Raw genomic sequence first — 18,834 nt, forward strand, 5'->3', positions numbered from 1 at the left:
CTCCATTCCTCTATTTTCTGTTGCTCGTTCGCAGACAAATTTACTGTTTTGCTCATCAGGACTCTGGTTTGTCATCCTACTAAGAGATACAGGTAGTTCTTTCATAATGTGATGGTTCCGTTCTTGTGTAACCCTGCATTATCACGCTTTAGAAACAGCACATGAGATATTGGCGATGTAATTGCGTTACAGCTATCGCTGGTCTTAAAAGTTCGCACTTTAGAAACAGTGTTCCCAATTTGTCAATCATGTCAATGAAATGCGCGTTGTGGCAGAACAGCCTGTACATTATTTACACGTTCAGTAAGTTGCACCAGACAGATTACCTGACCGTTACTTTTGCAAATGCAAATATTTCATATTTCCTGAAAGAACTTTTTTATCTTTTACTGGCTAGGGTGGTGAACTTTGAGGACCTAGTGATCATCAAATATTCATGTTTTTTCACCAGACTCTTTGCTTGATTACCAGCGACCAATACAGTATAAAGAGCTGTTCATTTTCTATCCTTAACTTTAATTTTGTAGTAATTCATGAATAATTTAGTGCTTATTTGAAACCTATGCTGTGTTGATCTTATTTGACTTATTCCAACATTTTCCCTTAAAAACGAATTATTAATTTATGCTTTTTAGATTACATTACTTACAGTGTGGAAACAGGCCCTCCGGCCCAACAAGCCCACACTGACCCATCGAAGCGCAACCCACCCAGACCCATTCCCCTACATTTACCCCTTCACCTAACACTAATTTAGCATGACCAATTCACCTAACCTGTAGGTTTTTGGATTGTGGGAGGAAACCGGAGCACCCGGAGGAAACCCACGCAGACACGGGGAGAATGTGCAAACTCCACACAGAGAGTCGCCTGAGTCGGGAATTGAACCCGGGTCTCTGGCGCTGTGAGGCAGCTGTGCTAACCACTGTGCCACCGTGCTGCCTGTGGTTGCTATTTAAGACGTTGCCTTGATTCAAAATATTCTGTATCATTTAAAGGGAACCAGGTCCTCAAATTAAAACATTTTATAAAATTTAAAGCCAATGGGAAGTGTAGTGGCTCAGTGGTTAGCACTGCTGCCTCACAGCACCAGGGAGCTGGATCCGATTTCACCCTCAGGCGACTGTGTGGAGTTTGTGCATTCTCCCCTTGTCGGTGAATGTTTCCTCCGGGTGCTCCAATTTCTTCCCACAGTCCAAAGATGTGCAGGTGACGTGGATTGGCCATGCTAGATTACCCATAATGTTTAGGGATGTGCAGGCTAGGTGGCAGGGACTATGGGTTGGGATTAGCCATAAAAAATGCAGGGTTACAGGGATAGGATAGGAAGATGGGTCTGGGTGGGATAATCTTCGGAGGGTTGATATAGAAACTATAAGCTGAATAGCTTGCTTCCAAATGCAGGGATTCTATGATTCTAAGGTTTATTAGACATAGTTGTGACATATAAGGCCCTCACCTCTCTCATACTGTAATCCCATACAATTTAAGGAATTTAAGCTTTCTGCACATCAGCGTGCATACTATTGAGTGTTCCTTTTCACTGAGCTGATTTAGCTGCTTTGTTTAATTGCTGGACAAGTGGTTTTTATTCCAACCAAAGTTTTAGCATGTAAGGATTAGTTTTTCCACTTGACTTCAAAATTGCTGAATGCCAAGATGAAATGTGACAATGATGCAAGAGTGCACTGTAACGTCGATCGCCTCATTCATGTTTACTCAAGAGTTCTCATATATCAGCAACCAAACGAATACAGCCTGATCCCAACATTCTATATCAGAACTCCAATAGTTTCATAGATTTAATCTATTCCTGGTGACTCAGTGCAGGCTGAAAGAGTTGCCTTTTCATGATACTCTTTTATAATATGTACTTAGAGTCATTTGGCTCATACAGCACAGAAAACTGACCCTTCGGTCAAAACAGTCCATGCTGGACATAACCTGAAACTAAACTTGTCCCATCTGTCTGCTCTGGGCCCATATCCCTCCAAACCTTTCCTATTCATAAACTTATCCAGATGTCTTTTAAATGTTGTAATTGTACCCATATCTACCACTTTCACTGAATGTTCATTCTATACACGAACCAATCTTGTGTAAAAATATTGCCCCTCATGTCTTTTTAAGCCTGTCTCCTCTCACTTTAAAATTGTGTCCCCAAGTCCAGAAATCCCACCTCCTAGGGAAAAGACAGCTGCCATTAACTCTATTAATACCCTTCATTATTTTATGAACTTCTATAAGGTTGCCTCTCACCCTTCTATACTGCAGTGAAAAAAGTTCCAGCCAATCCAGTCTTTATTTATAACTCAAACCTTCCATACCCAGCAACATCCTGGTAAATCTCTTCTGAATGCTCTTTAGCTTAATAATATCCTTCCTGTTACTGGGTGACCAGAACTGGACTCAGTCTCCAGAAGAGGCCTCACCAATGTCTTGTACAACCTAATCTAATCTAATCTAAAAATCATGAGAATTATTGATGTAGATGTAGGGGTATGGGTGGGTTGCGCTTCGGCGGGGCGGTGTGGACTTGTTGGGCTGAAGGGCCTGTTTCCACACTGTAAGTAATCTAATCTAAAAAAAAAACCTCAACTTAACTTCCCAACTCTTGTATCAAAGGACTGAGCAATGAAGGCAAGTGTGCCAAGCACCTTTTTAACCACCCTGCCTATACGTGATGCAAACTTCAAAGAATTATGTACCTGCACCCCTAAGTCTCTCTGTTCTACAATACCACCCAAGGCTCTACATTAATTGTATAAGCCCTACCCTTCTTTGTTGTACCAAAATGCAAGACCTCGCATTTATTCAGATTGAGCTCCATCTGCCATTTTTCAGCCCATTGACCCATTTAATCAAGATCCCTTTGTATTCTTAGAAAATCTTCACTGTCTACTGTCCCCCAGTTTTGGTGTCTCAGCAAGTCAGGCAGCATCAGCTTGGCTTGCTGTGCTCTTCCAGTCTCCTGCTTGTCTACCTTGGATTCCAGCATCTGCAGTTTTCTTTTTGTCTTTAACCAATTTTGGTGTTGTCCGCAAACTTACTAATCATGCCTTCTATGTTCTCATAGTTCTGATTCCTCAGTGCTTGACGTGTGGGCATCAGGAAACCCCAATAAAATCGAAGTCAGTAGGAGGGGGGAAATCCATTGTTTGGGGAAATACTGAGGAAGGTAGTTGTATGTTAAAGTCATTTATCTCGGTCCCAACAAATTCTTGCAAGTCAGCTTCAGGGTATTATCCTATTGATCATATTCAACTATTTGAGAAATGACCTTTCCTCCAACGTAAGTTAAAAGTGGGGGTGCTTGTTGATGCTTGCACAGTGTTCAGTGCTATTTGTAACTCCTCAGGTACTGAAGCAGTCTGTGCCTGCATGCAACAAAATCCTGACAACATAAAAGCTTGGGCTGAAAGCTGCTAGGTGACAGTTGTGCCAACAATGACCATCTCTGGGCGTTCAACAGCATTATTATTGAGGCAATTTTATTTTCATTTCATTTGTTGGATGTGGATGTTGCTGGCTAGACCAGCATTTATTGCCTATCCCTAGTTGCCCTTGAGAAAGTGGTGGTAGAAATACTGCAGTACATTTGATGTAGGTACACCCACGATGCTGTTAGGGAGGGATTTTGATGGAATGGTGATATATTTCCAAGTCAAGGTGGTGAATGGCTTGGAGGGTAACTTGCAGGTGGTGGTTTTCCCATGTGTCTGCTGCCCGCACCATTCCAGACAGTAGTGCCCATGAGTTTGGAAGATGTAATCGAAGAATCCTTGGTGAATTTCTGCAGTAAATCTTGTAGATGGTACACACTGCTCTTACTGTGTGTTGGTGGTGGGAGGAGAGAATGTTTGTGGATGTGATTCCAATCAATTTGTCCTGGATAGTTGTAAAGTGTTATTGGAGCTGCACTAAGCCACACAAGTGGGGAGTATTCCATCACACTCCTGCCCTAAGCCTTGTAGATTGTGGACACGCTTTAGGGAGCCAGGGGTTGAATTGCTTGCTGCAGGACTCCTGGCTTCTGACCTGGTTTTGTAACCACAGTATTTACACGGCTTATCTACTTTAGTTTCTGGTTAATAGTTACTCCTAAGATGTTGATAACGGGAGCTTCATGATAGTAATGCCATTGAATGTCAACTGCAATGGTTAGATTCTCTCTTGATGGAGATGGCTATTACCTGGCAGTTATGTGGCACCAATGTTACTTGCTACTTGTCAGCCCAAACCTTAGAGAGATATGTCAAGGTCTTGCTGCATTTGGACATGTATTGCTTCAGTATCTAAGGAGTTGTGAATGATGCTGAACATCCCACTTCTGACCTTATGAAGGGAAGGCCTTCAAAATGGTTGAGCGCAGGACATTTCTCTGAGGAACATCTGCAGAGATGTTCTAAAACTGCGATGACAGACCAACAACCGCAATCATCTTCCTTTGTGCCAGGTAGAACTTCAACCAGTGCAAAGTTCACCCCTGAAACCAGTTTTGCTGGAGTTCTTTGATGTCACACTTGGTCAAATGTTGTCTTGATGTCAGTGTCAGTCACTCTCACCACAGCTGTAAAAGGCTGTACTGAGGTTAGGAGCTGAGTCAGCCTGGCGGAACCCAAATTGAGCGCCAGTGAGCATATGATTGCATAGCAAGTGTTGCTTTTAATTCACCATGATCAACATCCTGGCAGTTTTCAATGACCAGCATGTAGTGGTAATGATGTTACCATCTACAAGATGCACTCAGCATCTTGTTCTCAGCACCTTCCAAACTCATGACCTCTGCTCCTAGAAGGACGTGGGCAGCAGACGCATCAAGACAACTCCATCTTCAAGTTCCCCTCCAACCACACACCATCTTGGAATTGTATTGCCATTCTTTCATTGGCACCCAGTCAAAATGTTAAATTCCCTCCTAGTGACATTTTGGTTTTTGCCCACACCGTAATATACAGCTGCAATTCAAGAATGCGGTTCACCATCACATTGGGCATTTAGGGGTAGGTAATAATTGCTGCATGTACCAGCCATCCTCCCATCTCAAGAACGATATTTTTTCAAAATTCTGCCCATGCGGGAGAATCTTTACTGATTTCTTAATAAATCATTCAGCTTACATAATAATGAACGGCATCTTCTATAGATAAAGGAGATGGAGAACCATGTTCAGCAGTGTTGTGTTTACTGGCCTGCTGTGTTAAACAAGTTACCCTGTCTATCTGTGTTAGTATGTAGAATTTATTTTTTTTCTGAAATAACAAAGAACTTTTGTGTCAATGTTCCACTGACCAAAGTGGACACCGTCTCTTAGAGATGCTTGTGATTCACACTCCCAACTTATTTTTAGTGAATATTTGGATATCATTGTTTGTTTGTCTTGATTCAGAATTTTTTCCAGGCAGGAGGAAAAAAGTGTCACCTTTGACTAGCAGTAAAATGATTGATAGGGTTCCACCAGTGCGTTTTTGAAAAAATGAGCTCATGCTTGAAGATCAAAGCCAATTCTTCAGATAGCCTCAAATCCAAATGTACCTCTCCAAGGCAAGTTATTTGAAATCTTTTATGTTTGGTTGAATGGAATGTTCAAGTTTTTGTGCAGTTAACAATGATACAAAATAACTCACCACCAAACTGAAAGAAAGCTGACACTAAAGATATTTCAGTCCCTGCTGTCTTCCTCCTTTTCAGGTTCTTCTATGTTTGTGTGCAACAATGTACTTTTGGAATAGATCTGGATGAAAGATTATTAATCATATTAATAGTGTATGAAATTATGCATTTATATTGCACTGCAATACACTCCTCAGAATATCCAAAACTGCTTCACAACCATTTTTGAATGCTGCCACTATTTCAATATAAGCAATAACGTCCAATCCAAAGGATTTTGAGATTTTCTGCCATTTGTTACATTTAATGATACAAGTTAATGCACTTACAAAGTGGCTTCCCTGTTTTGCATGTTTCTACTCGTGTGAACAGTGACACTTGCTTATATCTCATAAGTCTGCAATAAACCTTAAGAAAATCCTTTATAAATCCATCAACCTTCATCAGTAATTAATTAAGGCCATAAATCGGTCTCACTTAGGTTTTGAATTTTGCCATTGAAGGTGCATTGCCTGCAGATAACTTTTGTCCGTCAGAAGAGGAAAACATGTTTTTATGTTTGCCTGACACATACTTCTACAAATCCATAGCGCTTCTGCACCTATAGATCACTCAGCTGCCAAAGCAGAAAAGACCAGCAAACAACTGTTGCTATCTCTACAGCAAAAATGTCAGTGTGTCTGACTCTCATGTGTACAGATGTAACAAATGATACTAGGTACAGTGTTAGAGTCAGACGCAATTAATCTGTCAGAAATGCTGACAATGATCAGTCCTTTTAACACAACTAAGTGAAATAAACAAATGGTAAAATGCTAACTTAATTTGGGATTTTTGGAATAGGCTGTTACCTATTTATTTGGATTATGTTGGACAAATCAGTTTGCATTTATGAAATACTGAACAGTTCTCATTTTGTTTTTAACTGAGACAGACTGTAAATTATTTGAAATGCAAAGAAAATCAACCCTATCATGGTTCATCGTACAATGTTAACTCATGGATCAGGCGCAAGATGATTTTTGAGTTTGTGCTTTGAGACCTGAGTCATTCTCAGTTATATTTGTGACTCGGTACTTAACCCTTCTGCCCATTTGTGTGGAGACTAACCCACTTTGGATGAAAAATGAAAGCATGCATTTTGGCATGTGTTTAAACCTTCAGAAGTTATCCAGTTGAAGGATTAAAAAGAAGTTTAAATGTACAAGGTGGTTAATATGAGGAAAAGCATAGAAAAAAAGAAAATATTAGCTCCATGTAAAGGGATAAATCTCTGCAGGATGCTTATATTACATCTCACTGGGTAACTGTGGGAGATTAGTTATAGCCAAAGCAACCATCTTGTCACATCAAAAGCTTGGAATCCATTTTAAATCTCATATTAGTGTCTGCTTGTTTTAAGTTTGTACATTCCCAGGCTCAGTGATGTGGCTTGCCTTGCAGCTGATAGTGAACTCTTTCCCACCATGGGAATGCTGTTCTTTTTACAGGAATCTACTGTAATACTAACACTTGCTTATCAGCTGCTAACTAGCACCGTCCAGACACTACATTACTGGGGCTAGTGACCTGGGCAAAGTGACCATTTACTTATTACACTACAATTAACAGTTTGCTAATTGTTAAATTATTGTAACCTATATAATCTCTGTATCTCTTCGGAGTGACTTGTGACCGTTAGGTCGATGTCTCTCTCCCCGTGAGCTCAAAAATAAACAGTCAATATCTCAAAGTTTGTGTGGCGCGATTCATTTTTCTTTAAATTAGACCGCTATGAGCAAATCACTCACTGCATAATTATTTTCTATCCCCAACGGTTGGCATAGACGTCAGGACCTCTATTTCACGAGGTTTCTGGACATGTTTCCCCTCCTTTTTTTCCCTTCTCTCAATTTTTCTCCTTTTTGTACAACCTACCTGAGTTGGCGGGTTTATTTGCGACTAGTCGACGGGTTATTTTGCGACTAGTTAGTGGGATTTATTTGCAACTAGTCGGCAAGATTTATTTGCGACTAGTCGGTGGGTTACTTTGCGACTAGTTGGCGGAATTTATTTGTGACTAGTCAGTGGGTTATTTTGTGACTAGTTGGTGGGATTTATTTGTGACTAGTCGGTGGGCTATTTTGTGACTAGTTGGTGGGATTTATTTGCGACTAATCAGTGGGTTATTTTGCGACTAGTTGGCGGTTTATTTTGCGACTAGTCTGGTTATTTTGTGAGAGTCAGGTTATTTTGCGACTAATCGGCGGGTTATTTTGTGACTAGTCAGTGGTATTTATTTGTGACTAGTTGGTGGGTTACTTTGCGACTAATTGGCGGAATTTATTTGCAGCTAGTCGGTGGGTTATTTTGCGACTAGTCGGTGGGTTATTTTGCGACTAGTCGGCAGGTAGAGGACAATGAGAAACTGGCTGACCAAGCACTTATTTATTGTCTGCTGCCTCATCATGCTCAGGTTTATTAGGTACAGAACCTCACTTGGCAGATTGCCTCACGGAAAGATACTCTTACTACGCTTAACAACATGGATAGACACGGTCTGTTTTTATAATAGAGGTGATAAAAAGATAATCTTTGATTAGATTATGTTCCCCCTCAATCACAGGGTTTGCTCCACACTGACAAACGATTTGTCAAATGTTGGTCTTGTAGTCCTAGGGTATGTTGTCCCTTTGTTTTGCCACTCCCAAACTTCACCTTTTGAGGCTCTGATACCCCGTAGAAACTGAACTCTGGCTACCTTTCAGCGCCTTTTAACTATTTTCTTCCCTCCCTATGCCACCCTTCAACTTGAGGTTGACATTCAGAGGATTGCCACCACTCTGGAAGAGATTGCAAATGCTACTGCTTTGGCTTTTGACCTTCTAAATGCGGAGATGGTGGCTGTTCGTTTTTCTTTAAATTAGACCGCTACGAGCGAGTCACCCACCCACTGCATAATTCTTTTCTATCCCCAACAGTAACACGCTGGAAATCAAGCCCAAGCACGAATATTCCCCAGTTTACCTGCCCTTTAGATTCAGGTTGACAGAATGAATGGATCAGCTTTCTGTACTTAACAAAATTACTACTTATTACAAGTAGTTTACTTTTGCTTGCTTGGAGTTTCCATTCTTCAATCTCCCTCCACAACTATTGTGCTGAAGTTGAGAACAAATTTCTATTAAAACCCAAATTCCTAAAAATCCAATAATTTTCTATTTATTTTTTAGAAACAGACTCCTATTAGCACTTTCATTTTTGCTGCTCTTCACAACACCTGAGCTTGTCGTATGTTATATCCTAGGCGTGTTCCTCTTGCTTTCACATATTCATGTTTGACTACATTTTTCACTGAACCAGCTTAGCTTATAAGGGTCTTCTATGTGTCTCTCATCACTTACCATATACCATAACATCATCAAAATAAATTACTCAGCGACAGACTTCAGCTTTGACTTGATTTGTAAATCTTTGAAATGTAGCTGGGGGAATTCTTTTATCCAAATAGCATAACTAGATTTTGGTATAGCCCATTTGATGTGACAAAAGCAGCCATTTCTTAAGCTCATAATGTTAATGGCACTTGGCTATACCCCTTCAGTACATCATTTAAAAAGGAATGAAAGACTTAACACTATTGTTAATATTTTCTATCTGTGCAATAGAGCACAAATCTGTCTTCATAACCACATCTATCTTCCTATAACCTATACAGAATCTAGGTGATCCATTCTCTTCAGGAACTAACGCTATTGGTGAACTTCCAGCTGCTTTGACTAGAATCAACAAAGTGAAATTTCAGTATATCCTAAATCTCTGGTTCCACTGAGCTTGCTTGTCTGTGCTTAACCAAGAAGGATGTTGCTTTATTGGTCCTACTGTCCTATGTCTATCGTACATCCAGGTGTATCTTTACAGATAACCTTTCTATTTTCTCAATGGTCTTGCAAGATCTTCCTCTTGTCCCTCCTCTAAATGTGAGAACACGGTATCTAACTGATCCAGTGTTTCTGTGATAGCTAATCAAATTGTAGGAGTTTCACTTGGAGAGCTGGCTACTTCTACCTCAGTCTTGCTTCTGTTATCCTCCAGTCTGTTACCACCTGATGCCCTGGTTTCTCCTTATCCTCTTCCTTGCAAAAATATACTTTTTCAACATGTGACATAACTGATTCTATGTCCTATGATCAGGAATGTTTATCAGGTAAGTCATTTTATTAATCTTCTTAAATATTTTGTGTGGGTAACCATATGTTGCTTCCAGAGGCTCACCTTGCAAAGGCAATGCCATCTCCTACTTAAAAAGTTCAACTTACTGTAAGTTTGTCTGCCCATTCTTTCATTTTCATTTGTGAAGCTTTCAAATATTCTTGCTGCCCTACATGCCTCCCTTTAACATCTCATCCACAATATTATGCTTCTGACAGTAAAACACTCTCTTCTACAGCTAAGGAATGTTTGCCTGGAGGATGTACTCTAGTCTCGAGAGTGGGATGTGAACCCACAAGGTTCTGAATCAGAGTGAGACAGCATGAGATGGAGAAATAAACAATTAGTTGACCCCAAGTTTGCTTTTTAAAAATTTGTTATGGTTGAATATTAACCGAAATGGCATTGACAGTGATAAATGCAACAGCCATCTCAGGGTGGTAATAGTATTTCCCTTGAGAATGTTCTAGTTTTGTGAGAATATCACCAGACATTTTCAGTGAATACGTTTTTCCTGCCATTATTTCTTTCCCTTTTCCTTTCTCCCATCTTTTCCTCTCTATTTCTTCCTCCTCTTTCTTCCACTTACTACGTCTCTCTTCCTTTCCATCTTCCCTTTTCTCATCTCTGTATCTACCTATTTTCTCTTGACCTGCTGTCTTCCTCTCTCCCTCTCCCAATCTCTTCCCCCATTATTCCCCCCTCTTCCACCCACTCATTCCCTAAACTGCTTGAGTTATTTCCAAAATTACTACTTTCCTGCCTCTTGACATTCTATGTTTGAGGTTTATATTAGTTCTTTCTTAATTTTTTGTACTTCGTACAATCTTTAGTCTTTAAAAACAAACACACTGAATTGGACTGTCTAAGTCTTCTGCTTTACCACGTGGAAACCATTTTTCAGATTTGTCAATGTCTTTGCCCATTAATTTCTCTGTAACCTCCTCTGGGTTTACAAGCTTTTGAGATCTCTGCATTCCTGCAATTCTTGATTTTAATTGTTCCGCTGTTGGTGGCCATGCTTTTACCTGCCAAGGTCCTAAACTCTAGAATTCCCTCTTGAAAGCCCTCTAGAAACAAGGATGCATAATCCAGCAATGAGGACTCATCTCTTTGATTTTCCCTAATTTAGTGGACCTCTAATCTCATGGCCAAATATCAAGTCAAATCGATTATTTACTACCAGTAAATTCATTTGGAGAATCTCTGGTAGTAAAGAAATCTAATCCTTTGTTCCAGTCCTTTAGCTATTTATGACAGTTTACCTTAATCATGGTTTAAAAGCCTGATGGTACCTCTCCAAAACACCCTATTTTTGCAGAAAAAAACCAGTTGACTTCAACTGTTTTATCCTCAAACTACCAATGGTTTCCTGGAAAACTCTAGACATGAAGTTAGAACTCTGATCAGATTGTTTCTCAATTTGCGTCCATAATGAGTAAAAAAAAAAATTGAGTTAACTTTTCCACTAAATGAAAACCGAAAGAACTGCGGTTGCTGTAAATTGGAAACAAAAGCAGAAGTTGCTGGAAAAGCTCAACAGGTCTGGCAGCAGCTGTGAAGAGAAATCAAACTTAACGTTTCGGTTCCAGTGCTGAGGGCGGGTCACCGGACTCGAAACATTAATTTTTATTTCTCTTCACAGATGCTACTAGACTTGCTGAGCTTTTCCAGCAACTTCTGCTTTTGTTAACTTTTCCACTGTTACCTTAGCTGTAATGGTCTTTAAAGAGGTTCCTTTTGGAAATCAGGTTGTCAATTCCATAGTTGTAAACATATACTGATATCCTGCTTTTGTTTTTAGTAATGACCGCAATCTACTGTCACACGACTGAGACAGGTTTTAGTTTTATGGATGAGCTCATAATCATCAACCATTATTGCTGTTTGTCTAGCAGTTGCAATCCTTTGTTCCTCAACATGAGTCCTTATTACAGAAAATAGTCAGTTTTTAAATTCCTGTAAGAGCACAATCTCTCAGAGGACTTAATGAGTGGTTTCAGCTTCTAATGCTCATATCCATCTGTCTAAATTTATTTGCTTTACCCTTTTGAATTCAATGCCCAGCCCATTTCATTATGGAAACTTTGCCTATATGCCTTAGGCACTAACTCATGTAGCTAATTTTTTTTAATAGCATCATGATCCTGAGGAACCTTCTGAAGCATAAACTTCCTGTGCTTAACTTGTCAACTTAACTGCATCCAGCTTTCTTTTACCCAATTCAATTGTGTCGCTATTTTCTCAAATGGTATAAAGAATGCATCCTTTTCCTCAAATTTTGGTATGGGGCTGTGTAAACTTAAACATTTCCTGATTGACTTTAAGTGATGACTCCAATTCTCCCCATCAAAACCTGTATCAGTATCTGATGTCTTTTTCAACTGTGTTATTTTAAGCTGACATACATATTATCTCTGTCTTGCCTTCCTTCTCTTTCCCTTTGCAATTCTAATTGTAACAAATCCCCAATATATCTGTCATTTAGACCTAGGCTAACAGAAAACATAGTCAAGGTTTCTGTACTCTACAAGGACTGAGTTTTTTTCTACAAAACAAGTTTACTGTAACCAGCGATAAAACAGATATGAACTGTCAATATATAACTCCACTAGGTTAAATTCTAAACCTTTATAAACCTTCCTCGCCCTCACCTTACACATATATACAGACACAAACAATTAGAATTATAGGTGGAGGGGAAAATGAAAAGTGGAAAAGCAGTTCAATTACCCCAGATCATAGGGTTCTCTGAGATGGTCCTTTTGCTTGTCAGGATTTTCTGTTATAGAGGGCATGTTTTAAAGGTGAGAGAAGAAAGATTTAAAAGGCACCTGAGGGACAGCCTATCACACAGAAGATGGTTCAAATGTGGAATGAACTGCCAGAGGAAGTGGTAGATGCAGGCACAGTGACAATGTTTAAACAACATTTGGACAGGTACATAACTAGGAAATGTTTAGAGTGCTATTGGGCCAAATGCAGGCAAGTGGGATTAGTTTAGTTTGGGAACCATGATCGGCATGAATGATTTGGACCAAAGGGTCTGTTTCCATGTGGTATGACTCTTTTCTCCAAGTTACTTTCCCTTCATTGGAGGCACGGGCCGTTGTTACACTAACTGCAAAGTCTGTTAGTTCCTGGTTAAAACAACATATTGCAGCAGCTAGGCAGGGAATATAAACTGGCTTTTTTGAAGCTTTAGTTGTTTTCTGGGAGAAAACTTCTTGCAGCAATCTGAAGACTTTTGCCTATATCACTCACACCCACAAGCTGTTCAGCTACCTAGAAGGTAATCTGGTAATTGTTGTCAGCCTGATGACCTTGGTCATCCACAACTGGTCACAACCCCACAAACCAATCAGCAACCCAATCTCACTTGGTGCCAGCACATCTCCAAATATCCTCCCCCAATGCTTGATCAAAGCAGCAGTGTAAACACCATTCACAATGAGTTTCCGTAATCTGCTGTCTAAAAGTGCAGCAATTCTTTCCACAGTTCTTCGTTTTAAAACAGTCCCTTTGCCATTTCATTCCCTAGTCGAAAACACAGCGAAAGAAAAAGACACAGTCTTAACACTTCAATTCGATTAAGAGTTTACCTCCTAACCTTAAAAACTTTGTCATTGAATGAAATGGATTATTATTCCTCTTATTCTAAACTGAGGTGTTAATTAAGTTGAACCATGAGTTTGAACGTTATTAGAAGTACAGTTACAGATATAGTAGTTAACTGATTGATTAACCACTTTGTCTATATTAGCATTCTGTACTAAATGATGCAAGTGAAAGACTCCAGATATGTGCTGAATTTGTGGATCTTGGGCCTCACAGCAGCTGACATTACCCAACTTGGCCTCTGCAGCTGTGGTTAGAGCGAGATAGAGAGGGGGAAGCATAGATATGGATTTCACTTCACATTATCATATACTTGCCCAAAGAAAATATCAGTAAAGAGTTTTATACTTGAGCAGGTTAGCCAAAGGAAGTGTCTCCTGGAAAATACAAGGTTAAAAGAAATAGTAGTGACAGTTTTGCATCGAGTTATACCTGTGTATAATTTGTGTGTCACAATACAAGAATGCACCAGTTTAAAAAAAAAACACAGATTCGTAAATCCTGAAAAAAATGAAATGGGCGTTTTATTTGGAGCAATACGGAGCTATCTTAGTTAATCTCTCTTCAATTTACAGTCCATTAGCTTAATAGAGCGTGGGAATCCTTCACGAAGTTTAGAACAAGTTTGCCGATGGGCTCACACTCAACAGCGGTCTGATCCAGGACACTCCGAATATCACGACCATGCTATATTCCTTACCAGGCAAGATTTTGGCCCTGCAGGTATGCAAGGTACTGTATTGTTCTCGATCAGGTATGTGCAGTACTGCAGTGTGTGCAGTCTGAATTCTCCATCTGTAAAGGTAACTTCTTTAGATTACAATTATAGACTCAAATCTAATACAACTATATGCTGCATTCCATTGACAAGTTTAAATAGAAGTTGAAAGCAGATATACTGATGTATCTTTAGCCTTATGTGCTATTTTTGAACCATCCAAATTTGAAGCTTACGGCTTCCCATTCCAACGGCTCCTTTGTTCAGCATAGCATGTTTTTTTCCTTAGATGTCCTTTGCATTCCCAGTCTGCCGTTTAACCTTTTATATCCGTATTGTACTTGAAACGCCTGAGCAGAATTCTCCCTGAATAAATTTCAGCTGCAGAAAATGCCAGAGCTTTGCTTGTTTTTAATTGAGGTTAGTGCCTGAATATGTTCTCTCTGTCTCTTTCTCCATCTCTCTCTCTCTCCCTCTATGTTCTCTCACTCTCACTCTCTGTGTGTGGCATTTATGCTGTGCAACATATTGAAGAACTTGCCTTCCCATTTTAGTTAGTTTTCACATTTACCTAGCAGACTCCTAATGAATATGGTGGCTCCTCTTGTACTTCTTTATATTAGAAAACCAATGCATGATTGTCCAAGTTCAGACTTTATAATGTAAAACAATTGCTTTCTGGTATTGGTAATGTTTTGTAACAGTAGAAGATGTTTTCAATACATTTTATTCTTGTTTTACACTGATTTTAGTTTCATTAATTAAAAAATGTACATATTTCCTTACATCAATAATTAGTTATTGCACAATTGCTGATTATATATGTTGCAACCTATTTAATGTGTGAGTGAACTGTATTTTGCCATATATGAGTCATTGTACCATGTTTTTTGACTGCTTCAATATAATCTTCATTTTCTTCATAGCCTATAATTGCTGGCCAGCATTAATAGAATATAACAAAATATTCTCATTTTCTGTCAGTAGAAATAATAAGAACATTTAAATAACAATTGCAGTCAGTGAAAAGTACTCCTCTTTCAGGATGCTAGTTTTTGAGGGGTGCTGTATTCATTATGAGCAGATTAAATTGAGCTTTCTTTTGAGGAGTGGCTTAAATCATCTCTACTAACAGTTCTTCCTGCATGCTCAATTTCCTGAAAAGCTGCACTTGCATGAGCTGCACAAAATTGAATAAACTAATGAGATACACAATTAATAAAACAATTTCTCACCTTCACTGTGCATAGCTGGATAACTGCACACTACTTGATCGAGGGATGTGTGGAAAATGTAGTTTGTTGCTTTTAATTTTTCATATTCAACTTTTGTGTCACGCTGCTGAATGTCTCAATAGCATTGCTAGCATAGCTGTGCTTTACTGAGTTGTGATATATCTCTGGCAGAGCATCTATTTGCAGTACAATGTATGAATTTGATCCATCTGACGAGAGGTTTGTCTGCAGAGATTCTGATTACTCTCACAGGATGTGTTTAAATTCTTCTATGATTGCATTACTTTCACCTTTCTATATGTTGGCAATAATGCTGGAGGAGCTTCTTAATACAAAGTGATCCTTTGCAGCATTGAGGGAGTGGATTTCTTTCCAGTTTGGTTCTACAGCAAACATATAGCACTGGTTAGCTGCTGGCAATCAATGGTATCCTGTACTTGCAGAAGATTGCAATTCCAGCAGAGCTGTGTTCTTGATCCAAATGCTTGTCTCTTTATCCCTTTTAATGCTGCTGGTGAGGTGTCTTTTCTCCTGCTAAACAGCTATCTGTAAGAACAATAGGATGGTTATGGTAGGGGATTTTAACTTTCCAAACATAGACAGGGACTGCCATAGTGTTAAGGGTTTAGATGAAGAAGAATTTAAGTGTGTACAAGACAGTTTTCTGATTCAATATGTGGATGTACCTACCAGAGAAGGGGCAAACCTTGACCTATTCTTGGGAAATAAGGCAGGGCAGGTGACTGAGGTGTCGGTCGGGGAGCACTTTGGGGCCAGCGACCATAATTCTATTAAGAGTCATAGAGGTGCATAGCATGGAAATAGACCCTTCAGTCCAACCCGTCCATGCCGACCAAATATCCCAACCCAATCTAGTTCCCCCCACCTGCCAGCACCCAGCCCATATCCCTCCAAACCCTTCCTATTCATATACCCATCCAAATGCCTCTTAAATGTTGCAATTGTACCAACCTTTAATTTTAAAATTGTGATGGAAAAGGATAGACCAGATCTAAAAGTTGAAGTTCTAAATTGGAGGAAGGCTAATTTTGACAGTAGTAGGCAAAAGCTTTCAAAAGCTGATTGGGGGCAGATGTTTGCAGGTAAAGGGCTGGCTGGAAAATGGGAAGCCTTCAAAAATGAGATAATCAGAGTCCAGAAACAGTATATTCCTATTAGGGTGAAAGGAAAGGCTGGTAGGTGTAGGGAAAGCTGGATGACAAGAGAAATTGAGGTTTTGGTTAAGAAGAAGAAGGACGCATATGTCCGGTACAGACAGGATAGATCGAGTGAATCCTTAGAAGAGTATAAAGGCAGTAGGAGTATACTTAAGAGGGAAATAGGAGGGCAAAAAGGGTACTTGAGATAGCTTTGGCAAGTAGGGTTAAGGAGAATCCAGAAGGATTTTATAATACATTAAGGACAAAAGGGTAACTAGGGAGAGAATAGGGCCCCTCATAGATCAGCAAGACAGCCTATGTTGGAACTGCAGGAGATGGGAGAGATACTAAACAAATATATTACATCATTGTTTACTGTGGATAAGGATATGGAAGATAGAGAGTGTAGGGAAATAGATGGTGACATTTTGAAAAATGTCTGAATTACATAGGAGGTGGTGCTGGATGTCTTGAAATGCATGAAAGTGAATAAATCCCCAGGACCTGATCAGTGTACCCTAGAACTCTGTGGGAAGCTAGAGAAGTGATTGCTGGGCCTCTTGCTGAGATATTTGTATCATCGGTGGTCACAGGTGAGGTGCTGGAAGACTAGAGGTTAGCTACTGTGGTCCACTATTTAAGAGGAGTGATAAGGACAAGCCAGGGAACTATTGACCAGTGAGCCTGATACTGCTGGTGGACAAGTTGTTGGAGGGAGTCCTGAGGGACAGAATGTACATGTATTTGGAAAGGCAAGGACTGATTAGGGATAGTCAACATGGCTTTGTGTGTGGGAAATCATGTGTCACAAACTTGATTGAGTTTTTTTAAGAAGTAACAAAGAGGATTGATGAAGGCAGAGCGGTAGATGCGATCTGTATGGACTTCAGTAAGGTGTTCGAGAAGGTTGCTCATGGGAGACTGGTTAGCAAGGTGAGATCTCATAGAATACAGGGAGATTAACTATTCGGATGCAGAACTGGCTTGAAGGTAGGAGACAGAGGGTGGTGGTGGAGGGTTGCTTTTCAGACTGGAGGCCTGTGACCAGTGGAGTGCCCCAAGGATCAGTGCTGGATCCACTGCTTTTAGTCATATATAAATGATTTGGATGTGCACATAGGAGGGCTAGTTAGTAAGGTTGCGGATGACACCAAAATTAGAGATATAGTGGATAGTGAAGAAGGTTACCTCAGAGTACAATGGGATCTTGATCAGATGGGCCAATGGGCTGATGAGTGGCAGATGGAGTTTAATTTAGATAAATGGGAGGTGCTGCATTTTGGAAAAGCAAACTAGATCAGGACTAATACAGTGTTGCTGAAGAAAGAGACCTTAGAGTGCAGGTGCATAGTTCCTTGAAAGTAGAGTTGCAGGTAGATAGGATAGTGAAGAAGACTTTCCTGTATTGGTCAGAGTATTGAGTACAGGAGTTGGGAGGTCTTGTTGTAGCAGTACCGGACATTGGTTAGACCACTTTTGGAATATTGCAATTCTGGTCTCCCTCCTATTGCAAGGATGTTGTGAAACTTGAAAGGGTTCAGAAAAGATTTACAAGGATGTTGCCAGGGTTGGAGGATTTCAGCTGTTGGGAGAGGCTAAATAGGCTAGGGCTGTTTTCCCTGGAGCGTCAGAGGCTGAGGGGTGACCTTACAGAGGTTTATAAAGTCATGAGGGGCATGGATAGGGTAAATTAACAACATTTTTCCCTAGGGTGGGGAAGTCCAGAACCAGAGGGCATAGGCTTAGGGTAAGAAGGGAAAAACTTAAAAGGACATAAGGGGCAATTTTTCACACTCGAGGTGGAGTGTGTATGGAATGAACTGCCAGAGGAAGAGGTAGCGGCTGGTACAATTGCAGCATTTAAAAGGCATCTGGATGGGTATATGAATAGGAAGGGTTTGGACGGGTATGGGACAAGTGCTGGCAAATGGGACTAGATTAATTTAGGATATCTGGTCAGCATGGACAAGTTGGACCGAAGAGTCTCTTTCCATGCTGTACATCTCTATATCTCTATGACATGTTCAGTTGTGAAAATGTGTTGCTGGAAAAGCGTAGCAGATCAGGCAGCATCCAGGGAACAGGAGAATCGACGTTTCGGGCATAAGCCCTTCCTCAGGAATGAGGAAAGTTTGTCCAGCAGGCTAAGATAAAAGGTAGGGAGGAGGGACTTGGGGGAGGGGCGTCGGAAATGTGATAGGTGGAAAGAGGTCAAGGTGAGGGTGAAAGGTCAGACTGGGGTGGGAGGGACACACACACACACAGCGAGGGAGGGACACACACACACAGCGTGGGAGGG

The 18,834-nt window shown here is 40.2% G+C and overlaps 1 protein-coding gene across 3 annotated transcripts in view; it reads left to right on the forward strand.

Moving 5' to 3' along the window:
- Window positions 1-18,834, forward strand: part of LOC122541789 (A disintegrin and metalloproteinase with thrombospondin motifs 14) — a 199,083-nt gene that overhangs the window by 131,676 nt on the left and 48,573 nt on the right. For 2 of the 3 annotated variants that reach the window (XM_043678771.1, XM_043678769.1), the window contains exon 6: window positions 13,998-14,154. In XM_043678771.1, the coding sequence (XP_043534706.1) occupies window positions 13,998-14,154 (157 nt within the window). The remainder of the gene's footprint in view (window positions 1-13,997; window positions 14,155-18,834) is intronic. The other variant, XM_043678770.1, reaches the window with a different exon arrangement.

The sequence above is a fragment of the Chiloscyllium plagiosum genome, chromosome 38 (genome assembly GCF_004010195.1).
Source record: "Chiloscyllium plagiosum isolate BGI_BamShark_2017 chromosome 38, ASM401019v2, whole genome shotgun sequence".
Classification (NCBI taxonomy): Eukaryota; Metazoa; Chordata; class Chondrichthyes; order Orectolobiformes; family Hemiscylliidae; genus Chiloscyllium; species Chiloscyllium plagiosum.